This window comes from Gopherus evgoodei, chromosome 3 (assembly GCF_007399415.2).
Source record: "Gopherus evgoodei ecotype Sinaloan lineage chromosome 3, rGopEvg1_v1.p, whole genome shotgun sequence".
In the NCBI taxonomy this organism is placed as follows: domain Eukaryota; kingdom Metazoa; phylum Chordata; order Testudines; family Testudinidae; genus Gopherus; species Gopherus evgoodei.
Genome location: NC_044324.1, coordinates 24,194,669 through 24,209,396, shown reverse-complemented (window position 1 = coordinate 24,209,396; position 14,728 = coordinate 24,194,669). Strand labels below are relative to the sequence as shown.

Sequence of the window (14,728 nt, the reverse complement as noted above, 5' to 3'; positions counted from 1 at the left end):
TCAAAGTAGAGATCGAATAGTACCTTACACGTTGCATAGGCCTTGTGTTGGCCAACTGCATACGAATGAATTTCACTCCAGGCCCTAGTCTACACAGGAAAGTTGCACAGGTTTTTAAACTAATTTGGTCAAACCAGTGGAAACCCCTGTGTGGATACTCCTATTGCAGTTTTGCTCAAACCTGTTCCCAGTCAACTTAAACCAAGGGAAGCTGCTCTTCAACTGAAATAAGAGTTCCTCACAGATGTTTGTACTGGATTTATTAAATCAACTTAAATTCACACTTTAGTTAAACCAGTGCAGCTTTCTTGTGTAGACAAGCTGTGAGAGACATTTTTCCAGGGCCTACAGAACTGCTGTAACAACGACAACCCCAACAGTAAGCAGTAGCACATATATACAGAATTACCAAAGAGGAAAGCTCTTGTCTTCAGCTCTGCCAAGCACAGAGTCACGAATGTGCTCATATGTAACCATCCGCACTCCGGAGTATACTACAGAAAACAAAACCACAAGAGAATTTTTAGAGCAGCCCTCTCTTTTGTTTGTACTATAATAGAAAACCAAGAGATTAATTGTAAAACACCTACCACAATAGGACCGTTGGTCTTGACTGAGGCATTTGGTTGCTACTGTAATAATAAATAATCCAAAAGGGAAGGAAGAAGAGGCTGAGTGAAATATTTGCCCTAGCCATGAACTTATTAGTGTAACGGAATCTCTTTTGCTAAGTGGTATTTCTTGTCACAGATACGAGGTGTCTCCGCACTTTAAGACACTTTACTTCACTGGCCATCTCACCACCAATCTGTGAGATTTGTTTCCTTTCCAGCAAGCTAGCCATTAATGAATCCTCTATGTGCGTTCCCTCCCACAGGTGCAATCCCTTTAAGATTTGCTGCTGTCAGTGTATTTGCAATTAAAAAAAATACAAACCAGCTATCTCTGAGAACCTCTTCCTGCTAATGAGAAGGGAATGTGGTATAATGGATGGGGCACTAGACTGCAGTTCGGATTGCATGGTTTGAAGTCCTGGCCCTGCATGGACCTGCTGGGTGACCTTGGAGAAGTCACTTCCCTTCTGTAAATTAAGGGTAATCATACTGACCTCCTTTGTGAAGCACTTTGAGACCTACTGATGAAAAGTGCTGTATAACTATCCACTTCAAATTCCAGCCTTTAGTTAATTTGGATTGATTTTCTTGGATGTCCCCATGTAGACAAGCCCTTTGAGTCCTGGACCTCAATGGAAAAATAGGGGGTTCAATTGAAAATGTTTGATTGTATGATTTGACTGCACATTCCAACTCAGGCAAGGATGTAAGTAACAGCAAAAAGGCTGGGAAATAGAGCACTTGGGTCCCTCTACAGGCTATAATTAAGGCTGTGAGTCTGTCACGGAGATCCTGGATTCCGTGACTCTCCAGGACTTCCATGACTCCTGCAGCAGCTGGTACGGCTGACCCCTGGGGCCAACTGCACCGGCTGCTGCTCAGGCGGCCTCAGGCAGCTGGCCCCAGGGGCCACCAGAGGAGCAGCAGTCCTGGGCGCTGCCCCGAAGTAGGAGCAGTGCCCTCAGCTGCCTCCCCTCTGGAGCAGCAGCGGAGCCCCTGAGCAGCAGTAGTGCGCCAGAGCAGGGCCGGCTTTAGGAGGTGCAGTTTCGATGGAGCCCCGCCAGGGATGACTTAAAAAACAAAAAACCACATAAAAAAACACGTGAGGCTTGTACTTACCGGGCGGTGCTCCAAGTCTTTGACAGCACTTCGGCGGCAGGTCCTTCACTCACTCCGGGTCTTCAGCAGCACTGAAGGACCCACAGCCGAAGTGCCGCCGAAGACCCAGAGCAAGTGAAGGACCCGCCACTGAAGTGCTGCTGAAGACCCGGAGCGCCGCCAGGTGAGTAAAAGTTAAAAAGGCGCCTCTAGCCAGGGAAGGGATTCTCACTGGGCACGGGGCCCTCTTAGACGTGGGGCCTGCTTCGGAGGAATTGGTGGAATAGCCTAAAGCCGGCCCTGGCCCAGAATCCTCCCCGCCTCTGAGCAGCAGTGGAGCCCCAGGCGCACCTAAGATTTAGTCAGGGGTATCTATAATACAAGTCATGGGTAGGTCACGGGCCGTGAATTTTTGTTTATTGCCCGTGATCTGTCTATGACCCTTACTAATTACCTGTGACTAAATCTTAGCCTTAATTATAGTGTTGTTTACTCATAGTTCTACATACTGCATTGGAACTAGTTTATATTTTGATTGCATAAATGATAACACATTGTAAAACATTACAAGTTGTACAGTCTGATTAGGGAATGCATTCAAGTTCAGCAAGGTAGGGTTGGGAGAACTCCACTCTAAAGACCAGGAGCTTTATGCCAACAAGCACGACTCTGTCTCAGGATCTAGTGTTCCTCTCCATTCCCTACCTGGAGATTCCAAACCCTGTGCAGAGTGATTCTCTAGGACTGAACTGATGGCAGTGGCAACGGTGCAGAACTGACTTCACAGCCCTGTTTTTAAATTGTCTGTCCCCTACCCTGTACTGAGACAACACAGGATGTTGTTTTGTCTGGTTTCGTGACTAGGGGATGCCATTTTGAAGAGCACACTGCCCCACCCCTGCCTACGTGACCTAACATGCACAATGCATGCCAGTCATTCTGCTGAGGGTGGAGATATGCAGGCAGGGCAACGTCCCATCTTCTGGGGTTGTGTAAGTGGCATTCTTGGCACTCATTCAGGGCACATCTTCACTAGCAACATTAAAGCACTGCTTTAAACAGGGCTGTCTGACCTAAAACTGGATGAATGGCCTGCCTAACATGACTGCTCTGGTTGGGTCTTGCCATGAAGTCAGTTCTGCATCCCCACCACAGTTTGTCCAATTGGGCCTCACTGTGAAATCAGTTCTGCAGACCCGTCACAGATGGTCTTGGTGAGGTGTTCCTGTGAAGTCAGTTCTGGTACCCTTGCCACAGCTGGTCTAGTCGGGCCTTACAGTGTGGCTTCATCGCCGTTGCCACTGCCATCAGTTCAGTCCTACAGAATCACTCTGCACAGGGTTTGGAATCTCCAGGTAGGGAATGGAGAGGAACACTAGACCCTGAGACAGAGTAGTGCTTGCTGTCATAAAGCTCCTGGTCTTTAGAGTGGAGTTCTCACAACCCTGCTAAACCCAGAGTTGTGAGTTCAGCCCTTGAGAGGGCCACTTAGGGATCTGGGGCAAAATCAGTACTTGGTCCTGCTAGTGAAGGCAGGAGGCTGGACTCGATGACCTTTTGGGGTCCCTTCCAGCTCTAGGAGATAAATTAAATTAATGGAGATATACCTAATTTAATTTAGCTCTCCCAGCACTATAAAAAACCCACCTCCAAGTGAGGAACAGCTCCCAGCACTGGTGCACTGTCTAAACTGGCACTTTACAGCGCTGAAACTTGCAGCGCCCAGGGCAGTGTTTTTTCACACCCCTGAGCAAGAAAGTTGCAACACTGTAAAGTGCCAGTGTAGACAAGTCCTCAGACAAGCCCTAATTAGAGCTGGAAGTGGGGTTTCAGGTGGGTGAGAACTGTTGTGTGATTAAGGGTCCTCAGTAAGCTGGCCAGTTACTGTCTGCAGGGTTGACTGAACAACTGACGTACTAACGGGATTTGGGTTGTTGTGTTGCATGTAAATATATGTGCAGTGATCATGCTTTAGGACTTTTTTCTTTCCCCCTGCCAAATAAAAGGAACCAGTGGCTCCAGGATCCCAAGGATGCTGAGTGCCTGTGAGTGGGAAACAACAGCCTGCAAAGGTAACAGGCGAAGTTTAACTTTAACTTCTCAGAGCCAGAAGTCAGAATACGGCTCTGGGTGATGGCTCAAGCCACAGTTTAAGAGGACCTCGAGGCACAATGAATGAGCCCCTGTGCTGCCATTGGCACTTGCCAGAAGGGTTACAAATAGACATGGCAGGATTATGACACAAGACAGCATAGCTGTGGGATATAGCACACAGCAGTGGTTTTCAAACTGCGGGTCACAACCCAGTACTGGGTTGCAGAATGTAAGGCACTGGGTTGCAGTGGCTCTGGTCAGCACCGCCGACAGGGCCATTAAAAGTCCTGTTGGTGGTGCTGCCCGGCTAGGCAGGCAAGTTTCTACCTGTTCCAACGCCGCGCTGTGCCCTGGAAGCAGCCAGCAGCAGGTCTGGCTCCTAGGTAGGGGGGCCACGGAGCTCTGCAGACTGTCCCCACCCTGAGCACCAACTCTGCACTCCCAGGGGCCGTGCCTGCAGGTGAGAGCTGCATGGAGCTGCTTGCACGCCTCTGCCTAGGAACTGGACCTGCTGCTGGCCACTTCCAGGGTGCTGTGTGGTCCACGGGTCCTCTGCACCAGCCCTGAGTCCCCCCCAAACCCAGAGCCCCCTCCTGCACCCCAAACCCCTCATCCCCGTCTCCACCCCAGAGCCTGCCATCCCAGCCCAGAGCCATGACCCCCTCCTGCACCCTACCCTGCAGTCCTCAGCCCTGCACCCCAACCCTCTGCCCGAGCCCCTCCCACACCTCAGACCCCTCATCCCCCACTCAACTAGGTCATGGGAATCAACAGTTTTCTTCAGCTGGGTCACCAGAAAAAAAGTTTGAAAATCACTGGCATATAGCATTCTGACTCATTGCTATGGGAAAAGATAATCACCTATGTGTCTGTAGACAGCAGGTGTTGCTCCTTGCCAGAGTTTTAGTAAGCCTTCCTCCTGAACAATCCCTGCTGCAGTACGTAGCATGCCACGGTAGGGTACAGCTCTTCTGGCAGCAGCTCCATACCGACGAACAGCAGCTTCACCTTGGATCTGTAGTCGCGTTTTCGTGAGATCCAGGGGAAAGGTTACTAGCAGAAAATAACAGGGAACACAGCTGAACCAGGCCACATCCTGCAGAACACAATGTTGCGAAACAGAGGCTGGCAGCATTTGATTTGCTGCAAGCACTGTTAGCAGGCGCTCATCCTGACTGAGGCAGGAGGATCATTATTCATGGTGCCTTTTGACAAGATAGCAAAAATATATCAATCGCCTTTCATTCCATCCCAAGTTCTTGTCATTCCAAATCCAATGCTTACCACCTGTCCCACTTCTGAAGTTTCTTTGGAGAAGCATTTGGAGTTTCTGGAAGATGCTGGACCACGTTAAATCCTTCTTAGTTACTTCCACCCTTTTACATACTCTGTGACCAAGACGTTGGTGTGCACAATGCAGTGCACCTCATTCTCAAGTGGCCACTCTGAATTTCCAGAGGGAAAGCACACTTTGCAGAGCCAGTAATCTCCTCATCCCTATGCAGGGGAGCATGAAATGGGCAGATGTTTGACTGCTCCATCCCACAAAGTGGGGGAGCTGCTTTGAGCAGAGGGGGAAGCAATATTCTATTGGCATGGATTAGGGGTCGGCAACCTCTGGCACGCAGCTCACCAGGGTAAGCACCTTGGTGGGCCAGGCCAGTTTGTTTACCTGCCGCATCCTCAGGTTCGGCCGATCGCGGCTTCCACTGGCTGCGGTTCACCACTCCAGGCCAATGGGGGCTGCAAGAAGTTGCGGCCAGCACATCCATTAGCCCGCACCGCTTTCCATAGCCCCTATTGGCCTGGAGCGGCGAACCGTGGCCAGTGGAAGCCGTGATTGGCCAAACCTGCGGATGCAGCAGGTAAACAAACCAGCCCGGCCCGCCAGGGTGCTTACCCTGGCGAGCCACATGCCAGAGGCTGCCGACCCCTGGCGTGGATTAATAGAAGATTACTTTTCCCCATTGGAACAAAGCAGAACCAGAGAAGAAAGTGTCCCTTAGTCCATTCCCTGTGCTGCTTCTGGGGCAATGCAGTTACACACTGCCCTTACATAAAAATAAACTTGACAACAGCTAAGCTGCTGGTGTGCTGAGACCACCGCCTCTTGTGCTAACCAACACTGCCTTATATTTCCCAGGCTGCCTGTATCCATCGGTTGTCTCTTGTTTTATACTATATTGTAATGTCTGTGGAGTACAGACTATCTCTTGGTTCTGTGTTTGTACAGAGCCTAGCACAATGGGGTTCTGGCCCGTGCCTCGGGCTCCTAGGCACTACAATAATACAAATAATAAACAAAACTAATAATAATACTTAGAGATGCCGGTAAAGTCACAGTATAATCTTATTATTATTTCTTGTATTGGATATCTTTAAACAATAAAGAACCCTTAAATCACTAGAACATTGCACCAAGTTTGCATGTACAAATTAATAGTTTACACTACACAGATATTACAAAATATCAAATTATTTATCACAGTGCAGCATTGCATAGGCATTCCCTCTTCCTTAAATATCTGCTATCTCTTTGTTGCACGGGCACATCTCTAAAGACAGCTCAGCTGTAATTAGAAACATGAGCTTCCCAACTAGATTAGATCTCTTTTTGGAGAGAAGGGGGAACGCTACTCTAAACTAATTGTAGAAGGCAAATTAATAGTTTACACTAGTTTACAGGCAAATTCTCTTCAATTCTTCCTGTTGAAGGAAGGGGTCCGCGCAGAGACAGATGCATCGTGGAGGTGAATGCCTGGCTGCGAAGATGGTGTCGCCAGGAGGGCTTTGGCTTCCTCGACCACGGGATGCTATTTGAGGAAGGACTGCTAGGAACAGATGGCGTTCACCTTTCGAAGCGGGGAAAGGCCTTATTTGCGCACAGACTGGCTAACCTAGTAAGGAGGGCTTTAAACTAGGTTCGACGGGGACAGGTGAGCAAAGCCCACAGGTAAGTGGGGAACAAGACCTGGGAGATGGGTTGGAAACAGGAGGGAGCACGGGCTATAATGGCAGAGAGGAAGGAGGGTCAGGGCAAAGCTGGGAGGCAAGATCAAATCAGTATCTTAGATGCCTTTATACAAATGCAAGAAGTATGGGTAATAAGCAGGAAGAACTGGAAGTGCTAATAAATAAATACAACTATGACATTATTGGCATTACTGAAACTTGGTGGGATAATACACACGACTGGAATGTTGGTGTGGATGGGTATAGTTTGCTCAGGAAGGATAGACAGGGGAAAAAGGGAGGAGGTGTTGCCTTATATATTAAAAATGTACACACTTGGACTGAGGTGGAGATGGACATAGGAGACGGAAGGGTGGAGAGTCTCTGGGTTAGGCTAAAAGGGGTAAAAAACACAGGTGATGTCGTGCTGGGAGTCTACTACAGGCCACCTAATCAGGTGGAAGAGGTGGATGAGGCTTTTTTCAAACAACTAACAAAATCATCCAAAGCCCAAGATTTGGTGGTGATGGGGGACTTCAACTATCCAGATATATGTTGGGAAAATAACACCGCGGGGCACAGACTATCCAATAAGTTCCTGGACTGCATTGCAGACAACTTTTTATTTCAGAAAGTTGAAAAAGCTACTGGGGGGAAGCTGTTCTAGACTTGATTTTAACCAATAGGGAGGAACTTGTTGAGAATTTGAAAGTAGAAGGAAGCTTGGGTGAAAGTGATCATGAAATCATAGAATTTGCAATTCTAAGGAAGGGTAGAAAGGAGTACAGCAGAATAGAGACAATGGATTTCAGGAAGGCGGATTTTGGTAAGCTCAGAGAGCTGATAGGCAAGGTCCCATGGGAATTAAGACTGAGGGGAAAAACAACTGAGGAAAGTTGGCAGTTTTTCAAAGGGACGCTATTAAGGGCCCAAAAGCAAGTTATTCCGATGGTTAGGAAAGATAGAAAATGTGGCAAAAGACCACCTTGGCTTACCCTTGAGATCTTGCGTGACCTACAAAATAAAAAGGCGTCATATAAAAAATGGAAACTAGGTCAGATCACGAAGGATGAATATAGGCAAATAACACAGGAATGCAGAGGCAAGATTAGAAAAGCAAAGGCACAAAATGAACTCAAACTAGCTATGGGAATAAAGGGAAACAAGAAGACTTTTTATCAATACATTAGAAGCAAGAGGAAGACTAAGGACAGGGTAGGCCCACTGCTCAATGAGGAGGGGGTAACAGTAACGGGAGACTTGGAAATGGCAGAGATGCTTAATGACTTCTTTGTTTCGGTCTTCACTGAGAAGTCTGAAGGAATGTCTAGTATAGTGAATGCTTACGGGAAGAGGGTAGGTTTAGAAGAGAAAATAAGGAAAGAGCAAGTAAAAAATCACTTAGAAAAGTTAGATGCCTGCAAGTCACCAGGGCCTGATGAAATGCATCCTAGAATACTCAAGGAGTTAATAGAGGAGGTATCTGAGCCTCTAGCTATTATCTTTGGGAAATCATGGGAGACGGGGGAGATTCCAGAAGACTGGAAGGGGGCAAATATAGTGCCCATCTATAAAAAGGGAAATAAAAACAACCCAGGAAACTACAGACCAGTTAGTTTAACTTCTGTGCCAGGGAAGATAATGGAGCAGGTAATCAAAGAAATCATCTGCAAACACTTGGAAGGTGGTAAGGTGATAGGGAATAGCCAGCATGGATTTGTAAAGAACAAATCATGTCAAACTAACCTGATAGCGTTCTTTGATAGGATAACGAGCCTTGTGGATAAGGGAGAAGCGGTGGATGTGATATACCTAGACTTTAGTAAGGCATTTGATACAGTTTCGCATGATATTCTTATAGATAAGCTAGGAAAGTACAATTTAGATGGGGCTACTATAAGGTGGGTGCATAACTGGCTGGATAACCGTACTCAGAGAGTAGTTGTTAATGGCTCCCAATCCTGCTGGAAAGGTATAACAAGTGGGGTTCCGCAGGGGTCTGTTTTGGGACCGGTTCTGTTCAATATCTTCATCAACGATTTAGATGTTGGCATAGAAAGTACGCTTATTAAGTTTGCGGACGATACCAAACTGGGAGGGATTGCAACTGCTCTGGAGGACAGGGTCAAAATTCAAAATGATCTGGACAAATTGGAGAAATGGTCTGAGGTAAACAGGATGAAGTTCAACAAAGATAAATGCAAAGTGCTCCACTTAGGAAGGAACAATCAGTTTCACACATACAGAATGGGAAGAGACTGTCTAGGAAGGAGTATGGCAGAAAGAGATCTAGGGGTCATAGTGGACCACAAGCTTAATATGAGTGAACAGTGTGATACTGTTGCAAAAAAAGCAAACATGATTCTGGGATGCATTAACAGGTGTGTTGTAAACAAGACACGAGAAGTCATTCTTCCGCTTTACTCTGCGCTGGTTAGGCCTCAACTGGAGTATTGTGTCCAGTTCTGGGCACCGCATTTCAAGAAAGATGTGGAGAAATTGGAGAGGGTCCAGAGAAGAGCAACAAGAATGATTAAAGGTCTTGAGAACATGACCTATGAAGGAAGGCTGAAGGAATTGGGTTTGTTTAGTTTGGAAAAGAGAAGACTGAGAGGGGACCTGATAGCAGTTTTCAGGTATCTAAAAGGGTGTCATCAGGAGGAGGGAGAAAACTTGTTCACCTTAGCCTCCAATGATATAACAAGAAGCAATGGGCTTAAACTGCAGCAAGGGAGATTTAGGTTGGACATTAGAAAAAAGTTCCTAACTGTCAGGGTAGTTAAACACTGGAATAGATTGCCTAGGGAAGTTGTGGAATCTCCATCGCTGGAGATATTTAAGAGTAGGTTAGATAAATGTCTATCAGGGATGGTCTAGACAGTATTTGGTCCTGCCATGAGGGCAGGGGACTGGACTCGATGACCTCTCGAGGTCCCTTCCAGTCCTAGAGTCTATGAGTCTTTTAGGGTTGGCATAGAAAAAGTTCTACTGCAGGTAGTTAACCACTGGAATGATTCCTAGGAAATAATGTGTGGATCTCCATCGCTGGAGGATCTTTAAGAGGTAGGTTATATAAATTCTATCAGGAGATGGTCTAGACGTATTTTGTCCTGCCATGAGGGCAGGGTACTGGATCGCTACTCCGAGGTCCCTTCCAGTCCTAGAGTCTATGAGTTCTAGGATATTACTCATACAGGTCAACTTCACAACTTATTATCCGCCTTTTTGGTGTTCTATCAAAATAAGAGTAACGTTTGCCATTTAAATCACTCAGAACTTGCCCGATTCGTACACTGCATTCCACTGTTCTCAACAGCAAAGAATTTGGGGCTAGTCTACATTGGCAACGCTAAAGTGTTGCTCTCCCAGCACTATAAAAAAACCTCACATCCATGAGGGGCATGGCTCCCAGCACTGGTGCACTGTCTACACTGGCACTTTACAGTGCTGAAACTTGCTGCACTCGGGGGTGTTTTTTCACACCCCCAAGCAAGAAAGTTGCACCGCTGTAAATTGCCAGTGTAGAGAAGCCCTAGATCTGAAATACCTACCGCGGAGCAATACCAAGTTTGCAAAGCAGCAGACCCGGAGAAACTATGTGATCACCCAGTACTTCCAGACCAGCTTCCTACAGCAGCCAGAGCCCCGGCCCTTTAAATCTCCTCCCAAACCCCAGGTAGTGGCAGCAGGGCTTCAGCAGTGATTTAGAGGGCCCAGGGCTCCAACACTGCGGGGAGCCCTGGGACCTTTAAATCACTGCCGGAGCCCTGCCGCCACTATCCTGGGGCTCCAGCAGTGGGACTCAGGTGGCACTTTAAAGGGCCCAGGACACCTCCTGCTGTGGGGAGCCCTGGGCCCTTTAAAGCACCACCCAAGCCCTGGGGTAGCGGCAGTAGGGCTCTGGTGGTGATTTAAAGGGCCAGGGCTCCCCGCAGCACCTGGAGCCCCTGGCCCTTTAAAGCACTGCCTGAACCCCGCTGCCGGAGCCCTGGGGTGGCAGCATCAGGGCTCCATTGGCAATTTAAAGGGCCTGGAGCTCCACTGCTGTAGTGGTGGCTGGAGCCCCGGGCCCCTTAAATCACCCCTGAGCCCTGGGGCTCCCAGCCACCTCTGCAGCTGGTGGCTCCTGGGTTGATTTAAAGGCCACGCCTCTTCCAGGTGAGGCTACATCTCTTCTGGTTGAGGCCACACTCGTGGTCAGGACTCCAGCATACTGGTAAGTCCTTTAAGTTACTTTCACCCCTGCATGTGATGTAATATATTTTGTAAGATACACTACATAGAAAAGTATAAAGAGGAGACACCAGGGTAACAAGTTCCCTGCACTAGGAAGTTGTTGAATGTTAAAGCAGCAGTGAACAGAGAGCTGAGGGAATGGGGCTGAGCATTTTCCCTACTCCCCCCCCCCCCCCCCCCCGCAACCCAGTCAATCACGACTCCCTTCCCTCTAATAAAATCAAAGTGGCTGGTACCTAGTTCTGCAACAGCCGCTGCACAGGCTGACAGCAGGAACTTGCTGGCTCGGGGCCATCTCTCGGGGAAAGGCAAACTTCTCTCCTCCTGGGAATAGCATTCAGCATGTAACATAACAGGCGCACTCACCCACCCACCCAAAAGAATCTGGAAAGAATTAAAAGTCAGTGACCTCTCTTGAGGTCATTTTCCTGAAGTTCCAGCAGCACCAGGGAGCACTCACTCCACGTCGTCTCCCGATAAGCAGGCTCCAAAGTCTCTGCTCAGTGACATAACCAAGTCCTAGAGAGGGTTCTGGGAAATGTAGTCTTTCATCCAATCTCTCTCACACATGCGGTAGCGAAAGTTGGTTTTTAAGCCGTTATTTATTACCAGTCGCTGATATTCAAAAATTATTAGTCCGGTCCCCAAAGTCATGAGATTGGTTTACACATAGTGAGACTTTTAAAAGATTATAGTTGCCTTTAGCTATTTGAGTGGTTAAAGTTCATGTTTTCAAACTTTGCTCTGCAATCATAAGGGCTAGAAAAAAAAATTTTTCTAACTGAAAGCTAAGATTCTCACATAGTCAGGACTCCAGGACAGGGGTGCCATTTCAGATTTTAACTGTAATTTCAGAGGCTACTTAGGCACCTGAAAGCTCTATCTGTGGTGGTTTTGTTTTGCAGATAAGTTAGAAATTAACTGATGGGAACACTGTATCTAATTCCTATATAAAGAAAGGAAAAACACCAATTAAAGCCATATTTTGTTTATATGTAAATTTAGAACAATCAGGCGATAATACAAGATATTTCCAAACCCATGCATTGAGGTATCCATTTTGGAGCCTTAGCACAGATATCAGAAACACAAGTTTGATACTTTGTACACCATCTTTAGTAGAGATAAATAAAAATAAATAAAATTTGCCTAATATTTGCTTACTTTCTCTGACACACTCTGTGTTACTGCCGTTATCCACTCTGTTTTAGTCAATTGTTTTTTCACTCCACTAAAAACATATTTACTTAATTTTAACGTGCACGATTAAGTTCCTCCCCGCCATATTAAGAATGGGAATTTATTTGTTTAATTACACTGCTCTACAGCCAAAATGCTTCTGAAATAAATGTAGTCCAACTTTACTAATTCTGGGTCACTGAGAACGAAAATGATGCTTAAAATTGTTGATTGGCTCTAGTTTTCTAGATATGCTATTGGGTCAGGATATATGACCCTTGACTTGGGAATGGCGGAGGATAAGTGAGTTATAAAGGGAAGGGATCTCAATTTAAACCAGAAATGACTAAAATACATCTTTGACTAGATCTATGAATAAATCTGTGACTGGGTTTGGACAGTACTTGCTTTTTAGGAAAAACAATGAATGATGCAATCTGAAGCTGGTATTGCGTCATACATGATATGAATTGAATCATGTTATTCCTAGAAGTCATGGATGATGCAATCACAATGAAGCTTACATCACTCCGCTGAACAAATTGCCCTATATCAGCTCTAGAAGTCATACAGTGTTGTGCTCTCTTATTTGTCAGTGTTTGATTTTGCAAAGGGACACATTTCTGTTTAGCCAAAGTGAGCAGAGATGCCTCATACTTGTGTGAACAGTGCAGATAACTTCTGCTATGTTTGTAGTGAAGTGACTTTTGCATCACAAAAGTGCAGTATAACCACTATGGTTAAGAAAGCCTATCACCTTTATTTTGGCTGCAAAATTGGAGATCAGGACAAGAGGTGGGCCCCACACATATGCTGCAACACTTGTGCAACAAATCTTCGCCAGTGGTTGAACAGGAAAAGGAAATCTATGCCTTTTGCAGTGCCAATGATTTGGAGAGAGCCAACATATCATACCAGCAATTGTTACTTCTGCATGGTGCCTCCAGTTGGGAAAGGTGTGTCAAAGAAGAAAAAGTGGACTGTGCATTATCCAAACATTCCATCAGCTATACGCCCAGTACCCCAAGGAGAAGGACTGCCGGTTCCTGATGCACCAGAATCATTCTCACTTGAGTCACATGAGGAAGAGGGATGAAACTTCTGGTCCTGAACCATCAATGTCACAGGACCCACATTTTCTCCCGTCCTCCTCTTCTGAGCCACACCTCATAACACAAGATGAACTGAATGACCTAGTCAGGGATTTGGAACTACCCAAGAGTAAGGCAGAGCTGTTGGGCTCCAGACTACAGCAGTGGAATCTCCTGGCAGGCTATCAGGGCAAATGGAGCCCGTCAATGCTTGCAGACTATTGCTGGACAGTGACAAGAGATGCTCCATTTGATGAATACAAGAGACAAGCAAAGAAGCGTCGAGTAGACACTGAATAGGACTAAACTATGTACATCATAGTTTTTTGCCTTTTGTTTCATAATAAATTTTATTTATATAACCCTTTTGCTGATTTTTAAAGTGTTACATAAACAGGACAGGTGAAATATCATGTAAAGCAACCATAAACACATGAAAAGACCTAGATTTACAATTTATGATTAAAACTCTACTATCTACACAATATACATAGACATAAAATGTAAAAACTTAAATATCTTAGAAACAGTAGCCAATCAGTTGTTTTAATTGTCATATTTGAATTCAGCACATCAAAATACATAATAAATATCACATTTTATCTCTGAAGCAGACGACCTCTCAAAAATTGTAGACCAGTGTTATTCTGGCATTTCTGTTTATTGAACACAATCATATATGTGACTCTAATATTTAAATTCATAATTACTATTAGTATCAGACTTGAAACTGCATTTATTTTCATATTAATTTTGTTATTTTACAGATATAATTAAAATATAATTTGAAAATAAGCAACCTTCATCTGCACAGTGTTCAGTATTTTTTTTTTTTTAAAAAAACAGGCATTGCTAAGGTGAGTACAAGCTAAATTTACATTCTGGAAGGATATGATTATTTGATTGTGTGTGTGTTAGGGAGAGCGTGTGGGAGACTGAAGGTGTGTGTTGGGGGGAGTGTGTGTGTGAGATTGTGTCAGCACACTGTCTCTTTAAGCCAAGCACACACGAGTCTGAACACTTGTTCAGTACAGCAGCAGCAGCAGCTCCCACTCCTGAGCCAGAGGCATCTGCACAGACAGGTGTCCTGTCCCCACCTCCCCAGCTCGGTGGAGACCCACTTGGGCACGATATGTCCCCATATCTACTCTAGTGACACCATCAGAGGACCCAACCACATCAGCCACACCATCAAGGACTCATTCACCTGCACATCTATTAATGTTATATATGCCATCATGTGCCAGCAATGCCCCTCTGCCATGTACATTGGCCAAACCGGACAGTCTTTGCGTAAAAGAATAAATGGACATAAATCAGACATCAGGAATGGTAACATACAAAAGCCAGTAGGAGAACTCTTCAGTCTTTCTCGATATTCTATAACAGATTTAAAACTAGCCATACTGGAACAAAAAAACTTCAGAAACAGACTTCAAAGAGAAACTGCAGAATTAAGGCCTG

At 45.8% G+C, this 14,728-nt stretch overlaps 1 protein-coding gene across 2 annotated transcripts in view; it reads right to left on the bottom strand.

Moving 5' to 3' along the window:
* The window catches only part of LOC115648123 (mitochondrial uncoupling protein 4-like), a 53,047-nt gene extending 41,454 nt beyond the window's left edge, over window positions 1-11,593 (bottom strand). Inside the window, exons 1-3 of one of the 2 annotated variants that reach the window (XM_030555284.1) lie at window positions 11,231-11,593; window positions 4,668-4,859; window positions 410-494 (exon numbers count right to left, since the gene is read on the bottom strand). In XM_030555284.1, coding sequence (XP_030411144.1) covers window positions 410-494; window positions 4,668-4,859; window positions 11,231-11,345 — 392 coding nt within the window. In that variant the 5' untranslated portion in view covers window positions 11,346-11,593. The remainder of the gene's footprint in view (window positions 1-409; window positions 495-4,667; window positions 4,860-11,230) is intronic. The other variant, XM_030555285.1, reaches the window with a different exon arrangement.
* Between the last annotated feature and the right edge of the window lie 3,135 nt (window positions 11,594-14,728).